Source organism: Charadrius vociferus, unplaced genomic scaffold, assembly GCF_000708025.1.
Source record: "Charadrius vociferus isolate BGI_N301 unplaced genomic scaffold, ASM70802v2 scaffold179, whole genome shotgun sequence".
Lineage (NCBI taxonomy): Eukaryota > Metazoa > Chordata > Aves > Charadriiformes > Charadriidae > Charadrius > Charadrius vociferus.
This window is the reverse complement of record NW_009650072.1, coordinates 4004212-4022785: the sequence shown is the minus strand read 5'-3', so window position 1 is coordinate 4022785 and position 18574 is coordinate 4004212. Positions and strand designations below refer to the sequence as shown.

The following is an 18574-nucleotide window of genomic DNA, read 5'->3' as shown; positions in this document are numbered from 1 at the left end:
AATGCCTTGTTGTACAAACTATGCAAATACTGGACCATGAAGTCAAAAAATGTTTATCCTGCGATGTTGGTAATCTCTGTTCAAACTACAAATAATGCTAAAAACATACCTAAGGTATATTCAGAGCTATATGAGGCACTCATGTTGCCAGTATTATACACAAGACATGACACTGGCTGAAGCACTATTATTAAAGAGAGATTAAAACAGCTGTACGTTACGCTGAAGCACTCAATCTTTCCTTTACAAACAGACGGTCCTGGATTACAAGCAGCACTTGACCATTTAAATCACTACAACAACCAGATTTAACCAGCTGGGCCATATTCTCTTAGGCAATGCCTGTTGACCTCCTCACTCACAGCTGCTCAGATGAAATTCTCATTAGACAACTTATTTTCAGAAGCCAAAGGACTCTGATTAAATGTATCTGTTTAGACACGATAAAGTTTTTCAGTATGTATTTCTTTTCCAGTGCTATGAGGTACAACAGAGACCACAAGCAGCATATACAACCGTAACAGACACCTAATATCTGAAGGTATACCACAAAATGTTTAAGTATTTGACACCAGCGACTCGTATTACTCAAATTCAGATCCTATAGATGGACCAGAAAGCGACTGTAATAACATTAAAAAAAAACCCAAACTTGTTGCTGTACTTGCATGGGGGTTAGAGCAGATGACTGGAATTCCTGAGTTCTTTATTCCACTTCTAACTCTACAATTAACTTGACATATGACCGTATGTTAGCCCAATTCCCACAGCTACATCGACAGTCATGGAGCTCCTCCCTATAAAAGATGCGAACATGTTCTATTAATTTATTCAAGGGAGTGATGCAAGACTTCAAGCCCCACAGATTTTACACAGTAGTATACAGTAGAAATACATGTCTTTTCCACATTACATTCATCAAAGCAGTTATATTATGCTATCTATTTGCTCAAAAAAATCAGCAGGTGGTTTTCAATTTGGGTAAGCAATTTTGTGACCAATCGAGACTTATTACACAAAGGGCTCCTCAACAGCATTGGCTGCATACCATTTTAAGAAAAGAACTCCACAGAAACCTATTTAAAAGGATAGATGTTAAAAAGCATCACGTATGGTACATGTATGATTAGGCTATTAATTAGGTTGTTTAAAAGAGACTATAAAATGGCAAAACCTTTTCATGACCTCAGACCTCATTTCTCCAACTGACTCTGCACTGGGTCAGTTGCAGCACCCACAGTCACAACCAAGATCAGTCTTAAAATAGTAATTATTTTTGAAATGTTGTTTTATTCCAATCAAACAAGTATGGAGAGTTTACTTCTTTGTAATTCAGAGAAGCCTCTGAATACTGAAATAGGTATTCAAATCTGTCATAAGAATTCTGGTATTCCTGGTCTACACAGATTTTTAAAACCACTGAACTTCCTAACATCCTGAAGAATTTCCCGTCTTTCTATCAATGATTTTTCTGTGTTAGTTTATATGGTACCAGTCAGATGTTCATTAATTATTTTCTGTAAAATGGAAGTGACCTTTTCTTCTACAGAAAATACTGGGTGAATTGAAAAGAACTTAAGATGAAGATACAGTCAATTACCTTTGAACTTACAGGCAGACTTTAGAATAGTTTTCCAGTATAACGTGATCCATATAAGGCAAGATTATTTTATAGATCAGAAATGACCTTTATTTCACAGCTGGTGAGAACATACAGCATGGAAGGCTCAGACTCAGTGAGAGGGATCTCTCAGCCGTGCACACAACCCTCTTAAATCAACTAGTGTATACTAATACAGAAGACGTGCAGAAAATTCTAGAGAATTCATACAAAAATAAGCTATGAAAAGCTTCAATCCTTACAGTGAGATACTATGTTTAAACTTTTTGATGCACATTTTTATTAGCACACCATTCAGTATACTCCTGGAAAAGTCTTAACTGTGGTGTCACTATAATCAACAGCAACTTGTATACTCCCGCAGCAAAGTATGAGCCAAGACCTTTGATTAGCATGGAGTGTCGAACGACTGTTACTGACTGTAAAAAACAACTTTGCCAAAGTAACATTTAAAATAGTTTTCCTAGTCTAACCACCAAATCTAAGAAAGCAATTTTTAAAAGAGTGATCTTTACAGCTGAAAACAGACAGATGGTAGTAAAGAATCTGGGACGTTCTCTCTTTAGAGATGTTTCACCAGCTTCAGAAAGGACACCTATAGAACACATTTATCTATGTGCTGGCATTTAACAATTATGCCAAGAAATTTGAAAGCCTACTTCCACCCCTACATGATTTTATCCCATATTTAAACATATTATTGTATCAGCATCAATTTTAATTGAAATCTACATTGCCACATAGAGAAAAGGGATCCTAAAATGCACTCTTTGAAGTGCACTGTGACCGTACTGTAAAATTGAGGCGGTAAAATCATTCTGAACTCATTCAGATTTCAAAGAAAAAAGGGATCACAAAGTTCTACTCCCTTGTGGTTACAAATATACTTCCTGGGTTCTTTATAATGCCACAAAACAACACTGAACTATATGAATAACTAACAGAATGCACACAGATGCCTCCACACCTGTTTATCTATTTCAGAGCCTCCTGCTCTCACATCTTCCCAGGTTCAAACGCACATATGAGCTCACAGACTAGAAGGTACTGTTGCAGAAGCAACCAAGACTTCATTCTGCTTGACGTGGGGAGAGACTTTCATAGTGGACTCTGATCATGTTCACACATATACTAATAAACTCATTCTCCAATTCTGTTTAGTTCCTATCAAGGCCAAAATCTTACCAAAGTTGATGAAAATATCTGAATAAGGACTGAATACATAAACTGCCTTACAGCTCCAAGATTCGTCCTCATGTTTATCTCTCTCTTTTAACACTTGTAACAATATCTGAGCAGACTGTAAAATAATGTATTTCTTCAGCCGCAATTCTAGATATATAGGTCAGAACGAGGTACTCTTTACAGTCAAAACTGTTTCCCATTCTCCTAGCCACAGATGCCGGGTCATTAAGGTGATGAAAGATGAGAATTTCTACGGCAAAATAAACCAGTTCATGTTTTATTCATTCCTATTGTTTAAGATAAACATTTATCTTTTAAAAGAAAAAGAACAAATACCACTGAACAATATCCCTCACAATTCTACAACCAGTTAAGAATTCATCATAACTTTCCAAGCAGCAGAAGAGCTTTCACCTAAACAGACATTCTTGCATTGACTCACAGACAACCACCAAAATTTAGAAAGTTTTGAAAAACTGGCATATTTGTCTAAAATCCCTAATGGATCTCAAACTACCATTGCCATGGTAACCTGTGAATAACTTTATCCTAGCCTTTGCCAATTATGCAATTTGCTGGCTCTTGATACGCAACGCATTCTTTATGCCATAAAAATTGTAGGGTTTGGGGGTGGGGAAACTATCAGTCTTGTCCAACACATACCCTCTTGCTCAGTCCTGGTCATTTCTTCTAGTTTCTTCTGTTTCAGTGTGTCCACCACATCTGCAAGGCTTCCTTTGCGGCGTTCTGGCGTTCCAAAATTAACACTGGTCATTAGCTCACTGCGGTCACGACCTCCTTCGTCAGGCTTGTTTGGTGAGGTAGAGGTATTTCGGAAGGAATATAGGGAACATAACTTATTACTCTCTGACTCCTGCAAAGAAACAAAACAATGTGAAACACAGGCTATTCTCTTACCTCAGAAGGATCTCAAACAGGCAAAAGCTGAAAGCATTATTTATTAGTCTGTAATACTAACGAGTCTACATGTATCCTCCAGTTTCTAAAATGGGCATTATGATTTGAATTTCGCAGTTTCAGTGCTTGATAGGGGCTCTTATTTCCTTAAGGCCAGTCCTGTCCGTGATTCTAAAAATCATACCTCAGGCCTGCGATAGTCGTCATTAAGGATTTTCCTTGTCAGAAACAAGCCACTTCAACACTTTTTTCAATGAAAGCGTTAAACTTTTACAGTTTTCTTTAGTTCCTTAAGGGTGGGCAATACATTTAGCACTGACAGAGAAAATAGAGGCAAGGACAAACTATTCCTAGATAGATCCTCAGCTAATGGAAAACAACGTAACCTTAAAACTGGAAAAGGAGTTAGGCCAATAATGACTGAGGAGCAAGGAACCTACTTCACAGTTAAACAAACCTTATGGTATGTGTCTACCCATGCTCATTCACTGCTCTTTAAATTAAACCCTTTTCTTAAAGAATGTTGGTCATAATGCTTCTAATATACAAAAGGCAACGTTACTTTCCAGGCTAACATAGACAAGAATGAGCAAGGAAATAAGATTATGGCAGAATAAGTCATGGGTGATGAAACATAGGTATTGAGACTACATGTATCAGAGAAGGTGTTATATAGTCAAAAACACAGAAAGAGAAGTAAAAACGTTCATCTCCCTTGTCAATAGGTAACATAGTATTTGAGCAATAAGCTAAAAAATAAAAAAAAAAAAGGCATCATACAAGCCACGAGCAATATAAATTCTCCTCAGTTTCGTGATACCACCCAACAGTCAGGCCTAAAAAGTCATGAACTTCTCTGGCTCAGGCTCCTCGTTCTCCCAACCACAGATGCAACATTCACTGCATCTCCGCTTTCACTCTTTCAGCTAAAAAGAGCAGAAATTCTTCAATTTGCCCTCAAAAACTCAGCCATGGGAATTGCTCACACACTTCTCTTTCCAAAATTATTATTCTATTTTAATTTTTAATAATACCAGGCTAGGAGTGCTAAAAATTGGGGGTAAAAACTGTCAAGGTTTTTTGTTTATGGTATGCCTAGAAAAGTCAGCACATACATTCAATGCCATAAAACAGATTTTCTTTTAAATTAAAGAGTAATAATAGCATTGGCAATATATTTTAAAAATTAAGAGATTAATTATTATGTCTATCAAAAATCTTTCTCCCAATGTATAGTGTTCCCCATGAACAATAATATTCCTACTACTCTATGAGCTGAAAATACTCATCTATAGAGCATTGAAGAAACCTATGTTGGGAAATGCCCCAGGTGAAACAAGGTCTGAAGAAAGATGGACTAGAAAACATTAACCATCAGCAACAAGATCAGACATAAATCTTTGCTTCAGCCTTGAATGGATTAAGCGGCTGTGCAATGCGACAGAAAAAGCAACACTAACAATGGACAAGTGTGGTAACTATGGGCTGTGGAGTGCATAGAAGGTGGTGGTGACAAATCATCATCAAGCACAGCAGTATATGATCAGCAATATACTATCATTGCCGTTGGAGAAGGAGGCAGCATTTGCTAGCGATGTTGAAAATGTACTTATTCACTAAGACAGGAAACTGGAAGAAGCTATCACATCCCAGCAGTAACAGCACCCCTGTCAACACAGTAGGAGTGACAGAGGTTTTGTAAGCACAAAGAGGTGACATGGAACAAAAACTTTACCTTCATTTTTTCCTCTGTCAAATATTAAAGAATTTTTAATTCAGTCCATTCATATTCATTAAAGAATCAAACATCACAAAGGACAATAGCTTAGGCATACCAGATACAGTGCTGAATTTATTCAGCTGCCTTTAGAAAAGGCAGGCTTTCTTATCTTCAATTGTTTCTGAAAACTTCTTTGCATATTTCTTAAAACTTGGTTTAAGTTACAGTGGAGATGAAAAAAGTATTTTCTAATATTTTTCAAATTTAAAACTTGAATTTCTGTAATACATTTCCTTAATGGAAAATTAATACTATATAACGTGGCATTTTCACCTTTGAAGCCTAGAGTAGAAGACCAGCTTCGCAATTTTAAAGGAGTTTGTTCTCAAGAAAGCAATGTCATCTTACAGTACATGAAGTATGTTCATCAGCCTTATGCTGGGTTTTTCATGCTCTCAGCAAGGAACACTAAATCTATTGTTTAGGCCGGAAACAAGAAGATAAGGCTAATCTGTGGAGCAAATAGAAATGACTGAATGTTCTTCCTTCTGATAATCTATCCTCTCCTTCGTCTGGATGCGTACATGGTCCAACACAATGTTCCTTCGCTGCTAATGAAAGACCCTCCAAGCCCTGCCTCCATTAGGCAGCACATCCACACTACTTTTTTTTTTCCCAAAAGACTGCAATGTCCATACTGAATATGAGACAAGTTTAAACTCCATGCAAATGATGTACGTTTATGGAACGGAGGCAGAATGACAGCCTTTGCAAGAAGGAGGATCTGTCCACCAAATAGAGTATTTCATATTGTCAGTTTTGTGGGAAATTTAAAAGTAGAATACAAGTAAAAGAAGAAAAGGTACACCTAATATTTTTGGTTCTGTTTGGCCCTGCACTGGTAGTATTGGGTTCGCTAAATGGCGAATACATTTGCAGCGTATTATCTGAATTGACACGCTACGAAATCCAGCAAGGATGACTTTCTGAGCCCCATCTTTTTCTGAAATCAAAAATAGTTAAAAAGAGTGGCTGAGGATTCAACAGGATAACTGCACAAACTGAAAGGCATTCAAGGGATTAAACAGGCAAATGGAAAAACTTTAAATCAGTCCAGTGTAAATACCTTATCTAATAATAGCAGAACTCAGCTAGAAAAATCTAAATCGGCTGCATGTACAATTATCTACAAGAAACAAAAGCAATTCCCATGCATTCTATGATTCTAGATAAATTTGTGAAGAATCTACAAATAAAATGTAGCTAAAATGAAACAATGAAAGAGCTTCAGAAGAAATTTTATAGCTATGCAATAAGAATAGATATTTTTGCTCCTTCTGTTGGCAGCTTTCTTTTTTATTCCAACCGTATGAACAGGTATTATTGGCCTCACATTCGTGGCAAACTAGACAGATCAAAAACCAGTGGGACAAGGGAAGCATTTCTGCTATATTTTCTCTAGAAAGGCAACTCAACTGTATTTGAAAGGAAGTTGTTACTGCAGCATTCAGTTTGTTGAAAAGCAAATAAAGGCTGCAGCAAATTTACGAAGGATTTTCATTTGCTCGGTGTACCTTACAATCTTTCGTGGACCAACGTATGTCACGTTTATGTCCCAGCACCTCACCCACTGCATGACCAAAAGTGCAACTATGACATACATTAGATGCAGGCCTGGCTATCAAAAATTAATTTGCATTGCCATTCAAAAGTAGCATGCAGATACCCTCCTAATTTAACTGGAAATACATCCTTATGGCCCAGGTATCCTCTGAAAAGAGACTAGTGGATCCCGTGCGTTGTCTGGGACAAGAGGTATATCATCTCCACAAGTTGTTTGTTGGACTATATTAGGATAATTCAATTTGTAGTCAAGAAATAGAACAATATCGACATATTAATAAAGTGTCAGTATCAAAATATTATGTCCTTCTAAAGCAGATTTTAGTTCTAATAACAATGTAGTGCTTATAAAAGAAGAAATGGAAGAAAAAGGTATGTTTGTAAAATTTTGAATTCGGTCCTAACAGAAAGTGTTAGATAAAACTATTGCTCCCTACAGATAACATAGGAAAGTGGGTTTCTTCTCAGTTTGAATCAAAGTGATATTTGGTGCAGATTGCTCTGGATTCCACCATACCTTTGCTAGACTTATAAAACTATCCTGCCCCTCACACGCTAATACAGGATATTGTTTATGTAGAATTGTAGAACAATTGTTTATGACTGTATCAGAATACACAAGGACATTGCAGAGGATTTGCAATGGATGCCCACTACAATGGTGGGCATTGTGGTGGGCATCCAGACTAGCCCTTAAAAGCTGGCAAACAATAAAATTTGAAGACAGCTTATTACCCAAAATTAGGCATAAATCTCACTGCTTCAGGGCCAACATGTATGAAAATCTTACTGCCCAGCAGCCGAAGACAGAAACTCAGTCTGGACCACTATTCCAGCTGCTTACTATTCAGCAGGGACAAAACTGAGTCTATTTTTGAAACATCGGGTTTTAATAAAGGTAAATAAAGGGCTTTTTCCCTGTATACTTTTCTTTGCCAGCCTTTGCACAAACAAAATTTTATTAGAGTTCATTCAACCCGCTGTGCTTAGAGTTTTGACAAAATGTTCCTATTATAACAGATTAAATACCTATATATAGCCATTAAAATTTAAGGATTGGGTTTCAAAGTGGAAAAAATGGAGAACAATAAATAAATGCCCCAAAAAACCCCAGAAAACCAGAAATTGGAAGGCCTGAATACTAAAATACTATGCACGACTCACTCAGGGATAGGTAGCCCATGCATGAAACCATAGTTTTACTCACCCCTAAAACCTCTACCTACCCCCCTACTCATATGGCAATGAGAAAACAACACTAAGATTTCCAGTGCAATATGGTAAAACCTTTCTTAGGTCTATCTTTGGCCTTTTTCATGTAAGAGGGGCCACCGATCCCAAGTTTGCTGTGAATATATGTGGTCCAACAACAGCGTCCTTAGTCTCATCAGCTTTCCAGGCTGCCTGGTCTAAACAATGAGTGGCCTGTTGGCCATTCCTTTTAGAGTTGCTGTGAATGGCTCAAGTATAGTTTTGCTAACGACAGAAACAATTCTGAATTATTACAAACAGTGGCTTGGTATAAATAAAGAGGGGGACTCTGTGACTACATGCATAGTATTTTCTTTCCACTCCATAGCAATTCCTTTAAAACTATTACATTAAGACAATATGTATAGATATTTCAGCATGCCTCTTACTCTGAGAAAATCAATTTTTAGCATCTACATTCACTAAATTTCACAAGTTACATGTAAAATTCTTCCAAAAGAGAGCTGCTTAGTTTCTGTACAAAGGAAGGAAAATTCTTATACTTTCTTAGATTTTTCTGTTGAAAATGATTGAACAAATAATCATAATTTCCCTGTTAGTGTAAAAAAAAAAAAATGTATTTCCTTGTGTATTTAGAGTCTAACAGTTTAAGTAGTTCATTTTCCCATCAGTGGTCCCACTGGTTTTAACAGGATAAATGAGGGAGTAATGGTATAAGTGATGTAGATAAGGGTATTGAAAGTTGACCCAATATTTTTCATCTAGGGAAACTAATGGTTACAGCAATATCTGCAAATTGAATCATGAGCCAACTTGTGTCAACTTTCATGAATCCCTTTCACTTCCAAAATAGAGCAAACACACACAAAATGACAGTTCTATTGGTGAAAGACTGCAGGCTAAAACCAAGATTGAATATTCTTGCTCCTTCCTCTGAATGGCCAAAGTACAAAATATGGGGGCTGAGAAGCAACATCTCAGCTTGGGGACTGCACAATCACGGGTGTAGATCTGGTGTGGGACAGATCTGTCTTTGGCATCTTCATAAGGCTTAAGGACAGACCAAGAGTCTGGTGAGCCGGATTCTCTGCTCGGGAGGTTTAGAAGGGGGGAGCGCAGGAGGCTGTGGATTTTAATAAGGAGACATCACAATTCCTTTATGGTGCCCTTTATGTTTCACCTAGGGAGGATAGATTCTGTCTCAAAGAGAGAAGCTCTCTGAAGGTGAGAAAAGATGAAAACTTGGGAAATGAAACTGTGGGCTGTACAAAATCAGGGTCACAGTGTTAGTTAGCAATTTAAGAATAACCGCCATCAACTTTGATTGAAAGTTGACGACTGCAATTCTACTCGATAGTCAGAGAGAAAACTGGTTTTGTAAGAGTTCAACTGAAATCACAGCTGAATGGCCAAGAAGAAGTAGAAAGCAAATATTACTAACATAAAATGTGTTAGCTGAATTGCTTATTTCCATGTGGATGAGGCTTTTCTGTTATAAAGGGATATTTATCTGTCTCTGCATTGAATGGGACACATGTAAACACCCCAGGAAAGTTGGATATCCAGAGTGGTTTTGATTCCAAGTACTAGAGGCATGCTGGCACTTGGAACTAGTCTGGAGTTAACATATAATGAAAGCAAATGTTTACAAAATCATTTCCAATCACTACATTAAATAAGGTTTCCCATTTTGGGGAATTTAATTAAATAGAATTAAGAGAAATTAAAAATCTAAGTGATCATTTCCAATTCTCATTCGACTAAAACAAAAACAAAAGTTTTATTAAGAAAGAATTATTTAAATCCAAGGCTTGAGAATGACTGCTATGAGCTATTGAGAGAACATGATTTGTAAAGTCTCAGCAAATTATGCTAGTGGGAGGGCAAATGGCAAGTAATGGAATAAAACCTCAAGTCTTTAACTCAGCATTTACTCCGATAAAACTTACACTGATTTCACTGCCAAAGTATAGCCTGAATGCAACCTGTAAAAGGTTTGTAGTTCGTCTTTTATACACATCTAAAAACCTCAGGAAGAAACAATACAATAGTAAGCACCAGCTCTACACCAAGAAATAACATGCTAAACTAAAAAAAAAAAAAAAAAAGAGGAAAATACCATTTACAGAATGAGCATTTAGACATATTTTCATCTAAACTGAAACTGAAGATGCATTGTGATCAGTCCCAGCTGATTAGCACTGTTTACCTTTTGGGTAAATAAAGACACATATTTTGTGATGTATGCTTGTCAGAAGCTGCCAAATAAAACAAGGGTTGTGTGGCTTGGATATTCCAGACCACTTTGTATATATCCAACTTCCTCCTATTAGGTCGTGTTAGTTGTCCGACTTATAACTAGATCTATTGTAAACATCAAAATAAAATTTGTATTTATGTTTTTAGCAATATCAAATGCACATGGAAATACTTCTCTGTATATAGTTACATGACATGTATTACATGCTTTATGTTTCTCTTTTAGCATTTGCAGAGGAAAGCATGCAGGAAACCAGCCCACTGCATAGAGCACTTGTATTTCTTTAAGGTAAACACTGATGAAACATTTGGAAGATTGAAATAAAAACAAGACATTTATGAGACATAAAGGTATCACATAAAACTGTTGTGAATTACAATAACATTGGCTGAATCCCAGAACAGATAATCCTTATAAACATGCAGGAATGTTGTAAACTGTATATGAATGTCAGTGATACAGTACATTAGGAGGTTCGTATTACACTTGGTGCTGTGTAAGTCTCAGTCCCTGGATTTTTCATGGCCTCAAAGATTAAAATAAATATATGTAGTATCTTTCCTTCCTCCATGAAGACATTTTATGTACACAGTTTTATTATGCTGAACAAAGATACCAAAGTCTGTTTTTTCTTGAGCTGTCAAAGTACAAAAGAAATGCAAAAAGTCCTTGCACAGATGTAGTAAAGTGCTGGATTTTATCTTTTGGCAGGTGCTCAATATGCAGCCCACATAATCACATGTTAATGACTGGAGTGTGTTAATCAGCATGCATACCTGATTCCTTCTTGCCCAAGGAAAAAAAAAAATTAACAATTTAGAGCGTGTTCATGCTTCTACTTTTGAAAAAATTCATGTCAATATACTGAAGTGAATTAAAAACTTTTCAGACATTGCTTAATAAAAATTAAGGAATGTTAAGAGAAAGAGATAAAAAGACTACAGGTTTAGATGAACACAAAATACAAGTCTCTTGTGAAGAATTCAGGTGATGGTTAATTCTATTTAAACACAGTTCACACTAGAATATAGGCAAACGTTTAAAATAGACTGTGCATTTGGAAAAATACTTGTACAGCCTCAAAACAAAAATAATACAAGTATAACATGCATGCCAAAAAGAACAATTATTTCATTCTTCTTCAAATAAAGTCAATTTTGTATTTCACCACCCCTACTAAGTACATTATCCTGCACACTTTTAGGGAATTGTTTTATTATTTTTAATATGAAATGTAAACATCTTTTTATGTTAAACCTAGTAAAACTAAATCCTTGATCTTTCAAACCTTTAGACATGTGCTTAACATCATAGTTGTTGACAGTCTTAATAAAGTCAAGTTTAAGCACATACCTGAATGATTTTTGAATCAAAACGATGTGCTTGGAAAAAAAATATTTCTATCTTTTCTGCAATATATTTCTCATAGAAGTGTATTTTATGGAAAACTAAAATATCATATCAACTGCTTTTTCATACCCTTTAGTTTCAGCCAAAACTTTGCACCCATGCAATTAAATATGAAGGTATTTATCTCTTTAGTTAGATAAAAATTCTGATGCTCTACCTGACACAGAGAAATAATATCACAAGCAGAATAGAATTGCTTTCGATCATCACAAAACTCAGATTTGTACATGCAAATAACAGCTCCACGAGCAGTTTAGCAGACACAGAATTGCCAGAGTTTAGGGCATTTATATTTGATGCATTTTACATGCTCATATCCAGCCCGTAAATGCACTAAAAATAAGATTTCAAAACATGTAATAGTATCTGTAACTATTGAGAATTTGAAGCCATGAATTTATATAACAACAAATTCACAGTATTTAGCACGCGTAAACGTATTTCACTGATCTTTCCTAAAAAACTGAGTTTATTTTCCTTAAAGGGAAGAACTTTCAACAAGAGAAGTTAATAACAAGGTGGGGGGGAGTGACAGGATTGTGCTTGTTTTATGTACAGCCAGCCAGCACTGAAACATTAAGAACTTCAGGTCAGACCTATTGCTGCTGTTCTGATGCCAGTAGTTTTGCTAAAGCTCTATAAAGTTAAATTCATACTTGGTGATTTAAAATAAATTTAAAAGGAACAAATACACGTGGCGTTAAGAGATCTTCACTTTTCCTGCTGCATACACAAATCTGCTATCAGTACTGCTAAGACGTATGTGCAGACACAGTGGAAAGGTAGCAAGCCTTTGAGTCTCTTGGCAAGAAGTCAACAAAAGACAGAGACTTGACATAATTATGAAATATGTGTCCATATTGCCATTTGAGATAAAATTCAGTGAGACACATTTAATTGCTAAATCCAAGGGGTCTCTGGGTGATGTTACAAAATGTATAGGGAAACGTAGCATATATTTGGAGGTAATTAACTTGTATTTGTATATGTATATGTGTTTGGTTTTCCTCAGTCACAGGGAAATAACGCCCATCCTTTAGACTTGACTTGCTGCTGTGGCTCCCTGTAACAGTCTCTCACTGCATCATACCAAGTAACAGTGGAGCAAAAACATGTGGATGCCCTCATTCTGTGCATGCACACGCTGTCTATATACCCTCTATGGCAGTGGGCAGGAGAGGAACATGAGTGGGAAAGGAAAAAGAGTACCGTGACCATCACAGCGATACCTCATCCTGGATAGCGATCGGCACAGTGCCTGCAAGTTCTTCACAAACACTGCCTGTTACCAGATGGTTATATTTGGATTAGAGATGGGAACAGAATTTTCCTCTCTCTTCTTTTTACTGTTGGGGGTGGGAATTCTGCAGTTTGGAGAAAGATCCCAGATTTCTTCAGGTTAAAGCTGCTCAAAGTTATTGTTCACAAGGCCCACATCTAGCCTCTACAGCCATGGGAATACACGGTCCCATTCCCCAAAGAAGATCAGGCCACTTGTCCATCTAATTTTGTGTCTTGTTGTTGGCACTGCTTTCTCCTGATACTTCAGAGCAAAGATAAAATACAAATACAAACCTTTGTAATTTACCTCACAAGATGTGCAGGACTCTATATGAAGATGGGGACCATTCCTGGTTCCCCAGTGAACAGAGCACAAATTAGGATTCTCCATTTCTTTACATATTTACTAGTAAATGTATTATTGGGATACCATTCAGTCACTATTAAATTTAGCAAAAGTAAGTATTGTTGGCTTTCGGCCCTCATAATCTCTCAGTGTGTTGCCCCAAGAGAGCCAGGCTTTGGACACAATCTGAAAATTTGACTGTATTTCTTGCCTGTTATTCACTGTCCATGGGAGAAAGCAGGATACTTTCTTCATTATCTTAGTACCACTTTGCCCTCTTCCCTACAGTTTACTGAAGCAAACAGATTTGTCCTTAGCCTAAAATAGATTTTACTTTTTAGTAGAACTATGGGCAGCAATAAATACCCATATGTCCGGGTATTTTTATATTAAGTTACAGTTAGTAATACACATACAATGTTTTCAGCCTAGCAATACGAAATTACAGAATTCTTTCGGTTGTTTTATTTTCTCCTCACTGTAGCATCAAATTGGCTGGTGATACGATACTCGCAGTGTAAGTCATTACAGGTCTGACGTTACAGTTGTTACACATTGCTGAATCTGTCAAATGAAAAGGGAGCACAAAGGGAATTTCCAAATGCAGCTGCTATTTCCCATTTGTTAAATCCTTTTATTACACCATATAAGTACACAGCTGGGAAATACTATAGAGTGGGAGTTAAAACAAAATATTTTGGCTTCCAGACATTCAGAATACACAAAGGACCCAGTGGAAAGCAATGCCTGATATCAAAAGGGAGTGAAAGTTTGAAAACATTTCTAGCCAGCGTGTTTTTTTTATGATAATACACAATGTAGTTTAAAGGTATCTTATATTACAGAAAGTGCTGCATACCATAAATGTTGGGAAAAAACACAATCTTTTTTTTTCAGTCTAATTGCCCTACTACAGTATCTTTTTTTTACTTAAGATCTGTACGGCCCTTGTAGCATGTTACGATGCATACTGTGTGCTCTCACAAATTCCAGTGAACTCCTGAGTTTTAAGGGCACAAAGGATGCAGGATTGTGCCCTTAATTAGATACCACATAAAAGAGAAATCCCCCCCCCCCCATATGTCGACACAGCATTCTTTGAATTTACTATCTGATAACCAGACAACACACATTATTGATGCATTTTAATGACAGCACTACTGTCTTTACTTTCAGTATAAATGGTATGAGCAGGTGCTTCTTCAAATCTGCTTAGAAAGGATCCGTCTGGGAAAGGTCAGAAAGCACTTACACCTTCTGGGAATTCGGTTTGATTAAGTAGAAAAGCAGTCGCTACCACAGCACCTATCTCAAAATTGCCCAACCCACCTTCTGGAATTTGTCTTTCTGGAAAGAAACTCGTATCCTCCCTTAGAGGAGTAGAAAATTGCCTTCATTGGGAAAATTGCAGGCATCTCTGAATTCTTTCTTAGCAATAGTGGTGCCTGCTTGGAGCCTGAGATGTTTCAGAGAAACTTTATGCAATTAATTGAGGCTTAAACGTTTGCTCATGAAGGACATAAATAAGGCAGAAAAAAAAAAAATTAAAAAACCAAGCAAGTTACCCTAAATGACAGTCCCTTAAGGAGAAAAAAAAAAAATTCCCCACATCACTTGTGATCTTACTAGTCATCTAACTCACCTAAACTGTAAATACACCGGGACCTTGCTCTGTACACTTTAGATCTCTTTTAAGTGCAACCAAACAGCATGCCTTAGAACTTCAGCTTTCACTTCTATCCAAGCCTTGTAAATTATACCCAGCTTTCACCTGGGCAAAAAAAAATTCTGTTTGATTTAGCTAAGAGCTACCTAAATAAGGATGACGTACATCCACCACCAGATTGAACCCAAAGGAACTGCGGAAACTCCTAATGATTTTCAGGACATTCATCTACATGTATGATGGAATATTTACTGAAAAAAGGAGAGAGGAAAGCCAGAGTGCTAAGTCACTCAAGCAAAGTTTATGCACCTGTTCTGAAACATGATAAGCCGGGTATTGATTCATGCCTGTCCAGAGGTACAGCAAGCATTGACATGATAGTGTAGCATTAAGAAAGAAAACAGAGATTGCGCTCTGTTGCTGTAAGTGTGAACTCACTTCAGAGCAACACAAATGAGTACAACTGATCATACTGCAAGAGGTTCTATCATTTTGACTTAAGCATTACTCCAGGTCCAAGGAACAGCCTGAAGCTAAAACAAATGCTTTGAGGGAGTCTTAGAGGCTAGGACTTCCTTTCTCTCTGGGACACGGTGATTTTATCAATGTTACTGGTGTCCTAAGACCGAAATTCCCAGAATGCACATGCCTCTCTGAATAAATAGGAAAGTACCTGATGAATTCACAAACGTATTTTTTCCATCAACAAACTTGAGCAATACTTTCTAGTCTGCACCCAGCTTAACATGGAAGTGAAAATTATTCTGGTGTGCTTATCGCACGACTTGGGCGAAGTCATTGCATGACTTGGATGCTCCATCCAAAACAAGATTCCAGCTGAGAATTCTACATAGAAACCATATATGCAACTTACAACCTACCTTGCCAAATTACTAACCTATAATTATTTTTCTTTAAAGCCATTTTTACTGTTGAAATTTTGCTTTCTTCATGACAGTTGCCCAAATACTTTGGAATGTTTTAGAAACTTCTGCACTGGGTTTATTTGTGCATTACAGATTAGGTAGCATTTTTCTGGTTTGGTTCAATCTTTTGAATTAATTGGATTTTAGAATTAAAAAAAAAAGCCACTATATTAACAAAATAGATACTATTGTAGGGCTACTATTTAATTGACTCCAGTCATCACAATACACATGAAGAATTCAAGTATCTATGTTGATTAATGCATTAGAATTATTATTTCTAATCAAATTTGAAATAAGTTCATTATTTTTAGTGCTGTCAAAAAAAATTCAATTGTTTTTTGAACTTATTGAAAACTACTGATTTGTACTGAAAAAAAAATAAAGACTTGCTGAAAAAAATCTGCTCATAGACATTTAATAAAAATACAGAAGGAATTTTATGAAAACGCAGGGTATTCTTTTTAAACTAACTGTGTGAATTTAATGTCTGTGAAAGCCACTTTATGGAGAGTCTGGAATTATGATGTTCTAAATTTACAGAACACCTGGCTGCTCCACATACCTTAATTCTGTTCCTGAGGAACACATGCATGGAAAATAAATTGACCGAGATGCTACAGCCATTCAGTCTTCATTCAGTCTGCCCATTTATTGCAGAGTTTTGGGGATGCAGAGGCAGAATTACAACCACAAAATAATTTTATCTAGGCTACAGAAGAGAATACAGATAATAATTCTGATCATTGCTAACATCGCCTATATACAAACTGGTGATCTAGAGCAGAAGAGCATGACATAGTTACTCATAAACACCTTTCCCCTCCACAAAAAGCTGTAATTTCCCATAAATACATCAGGATATTTGTGTGACCTAAAATGCCAGCTTCTTTGTTGTGGTGTAAAGCTATAATATTTTAGATTTGGTGGGTTCTATTTCTGAGAGACAAGTAAAAAAATACATTAAAGTTTCTTCCTTCAGCACAACACTTTGCAGATGACAACCAGTTGTGAGCTACATCCTCCTGTCAGAAATTAATGCTTGAATATACGAGCTAGAGAGGTTATGACATAAATCAAGGTATGAATGAAAACATGATAAATAGATGCATTTCCTTTCTGAAAGTGAACTCATCAAATGACCTCATTCATATAGACCTGTATACTTAAGAAGATTATACAATTGTAATTTACAATTACACCATATTGATGTTGATCTATTACTAAGTCTGACACTTTAACATTTAAAAAGCTTTACACACATGAAAGATTGTACTGAACATGTCTTTCAAAATGAAAGTGAACAGACTTCTACAATACTAATTCAGAAAGCCACTGTGAGAACTGTGAAACTCACCATTCTGTGTTGGGCTGAGATGACTCCATCCCACTCAGGATCTTGTTGGATGGTCGTGACCAGAGTTGATAGCTCCTCAGAGTGAGGTTTGTTGTGCATTACATTATGCAGAGGCAGATGGGAGGTGGCATGCTGATCATTGTTGCCCTCTTCCTTGTCTCGTGATGCTAAGTCCTGGGTCATTGTTTCCTCTCCATCAGCTGCACATGCAAATGGAGAGGTAGCCTGCTTGGAAGACATTCTTCTACAAAACAAGAAAAGCAGACAAAAAGAAAACGTTGGTGTTAAATGAAAAAAAACAAGCTCAGAACAGTCCTCTAAGCACACCACACTTGCCTACAACAGTTAAAAATTAATCATATGCAGTCGAAAAAAGTACTCTAAGAAGTACAGGTTTGGAGGATCTGGATCCAAAACACTGAGATAAAGTACTCGTTGATGCCAAGTCAAGGCCCGGGTTAAGTTATACAAAGTCATTCTATTCATTTAGACTTGTCAAACATTTTCTCCAGCCATAAGAACATAGTGATTTTATTGGTATTTTCATGTTGATTTTGCATGAGTTCAAGTCTTTAAACTCTTACTCCCATGGGCAATCTGAAGGTTATAAGCAAACGTTAAATGAGAGAGTCCATCATGCTTTCCTAACCTCATTCCTTGCAAGCAAAAGATGCTTTCTACACAGATGAGAATTTTTAAATCCATTTCGAATTCTGCTAAATAAGTCCTTTTGCTATTTGTTTAAAGCTGTATCTGCTCTGAACCTGTTTAAAATTTTACCCAGTTTTACCTTCTGGAAAGTGTTTTGAGACGTTCATGTGAAAAGCGTTCTAAAAGGGAGCAGTTTATTGAATGGATGGATAACATCTGAGTAATCTTTTACAGTTTGAACTAAAAATCTAAAATAATTATGTTTCATTTCATATTAGGCATCGAGTACAGGATATAGCTCAACAAATTACTTTAAATGACTTAAAAGTGTAATGAATAAATGCATTGATTTATGTTAAATGTCTTTTCCTAATAATGGCCTCTTACTGCCATCTCGT

General features: G+C 36.5%; 1 protein-coding gene across 1 annotated transcript in view; it reads right to left on the bottom strand.

Annotated features, from left to right (window-relative positions):
• SOX6 (SRY (sex determining region Y)-box 6) overlaps window positions 1-18574 on the bottom strand; it is a 245163-nt gene that overhangs the window by 212891 nt on the left and 13698 nt on the right. Inside the window, exons 2-3 of the mRNA XM_009892024.1 lie at window positions 17526-17769; window positions 3470-3680 (exon numbers count right to left, since the gene is read on the bottom strand). Coding sequence (XP_009890326.1) covers window positions 3470-3680; window positions 17526-17769 — 455 coding nt within the window. The remainder of the gene's footprint in view (window positions 1-3469; window positions 3681-17525; window positions 17770-18574) is intronic.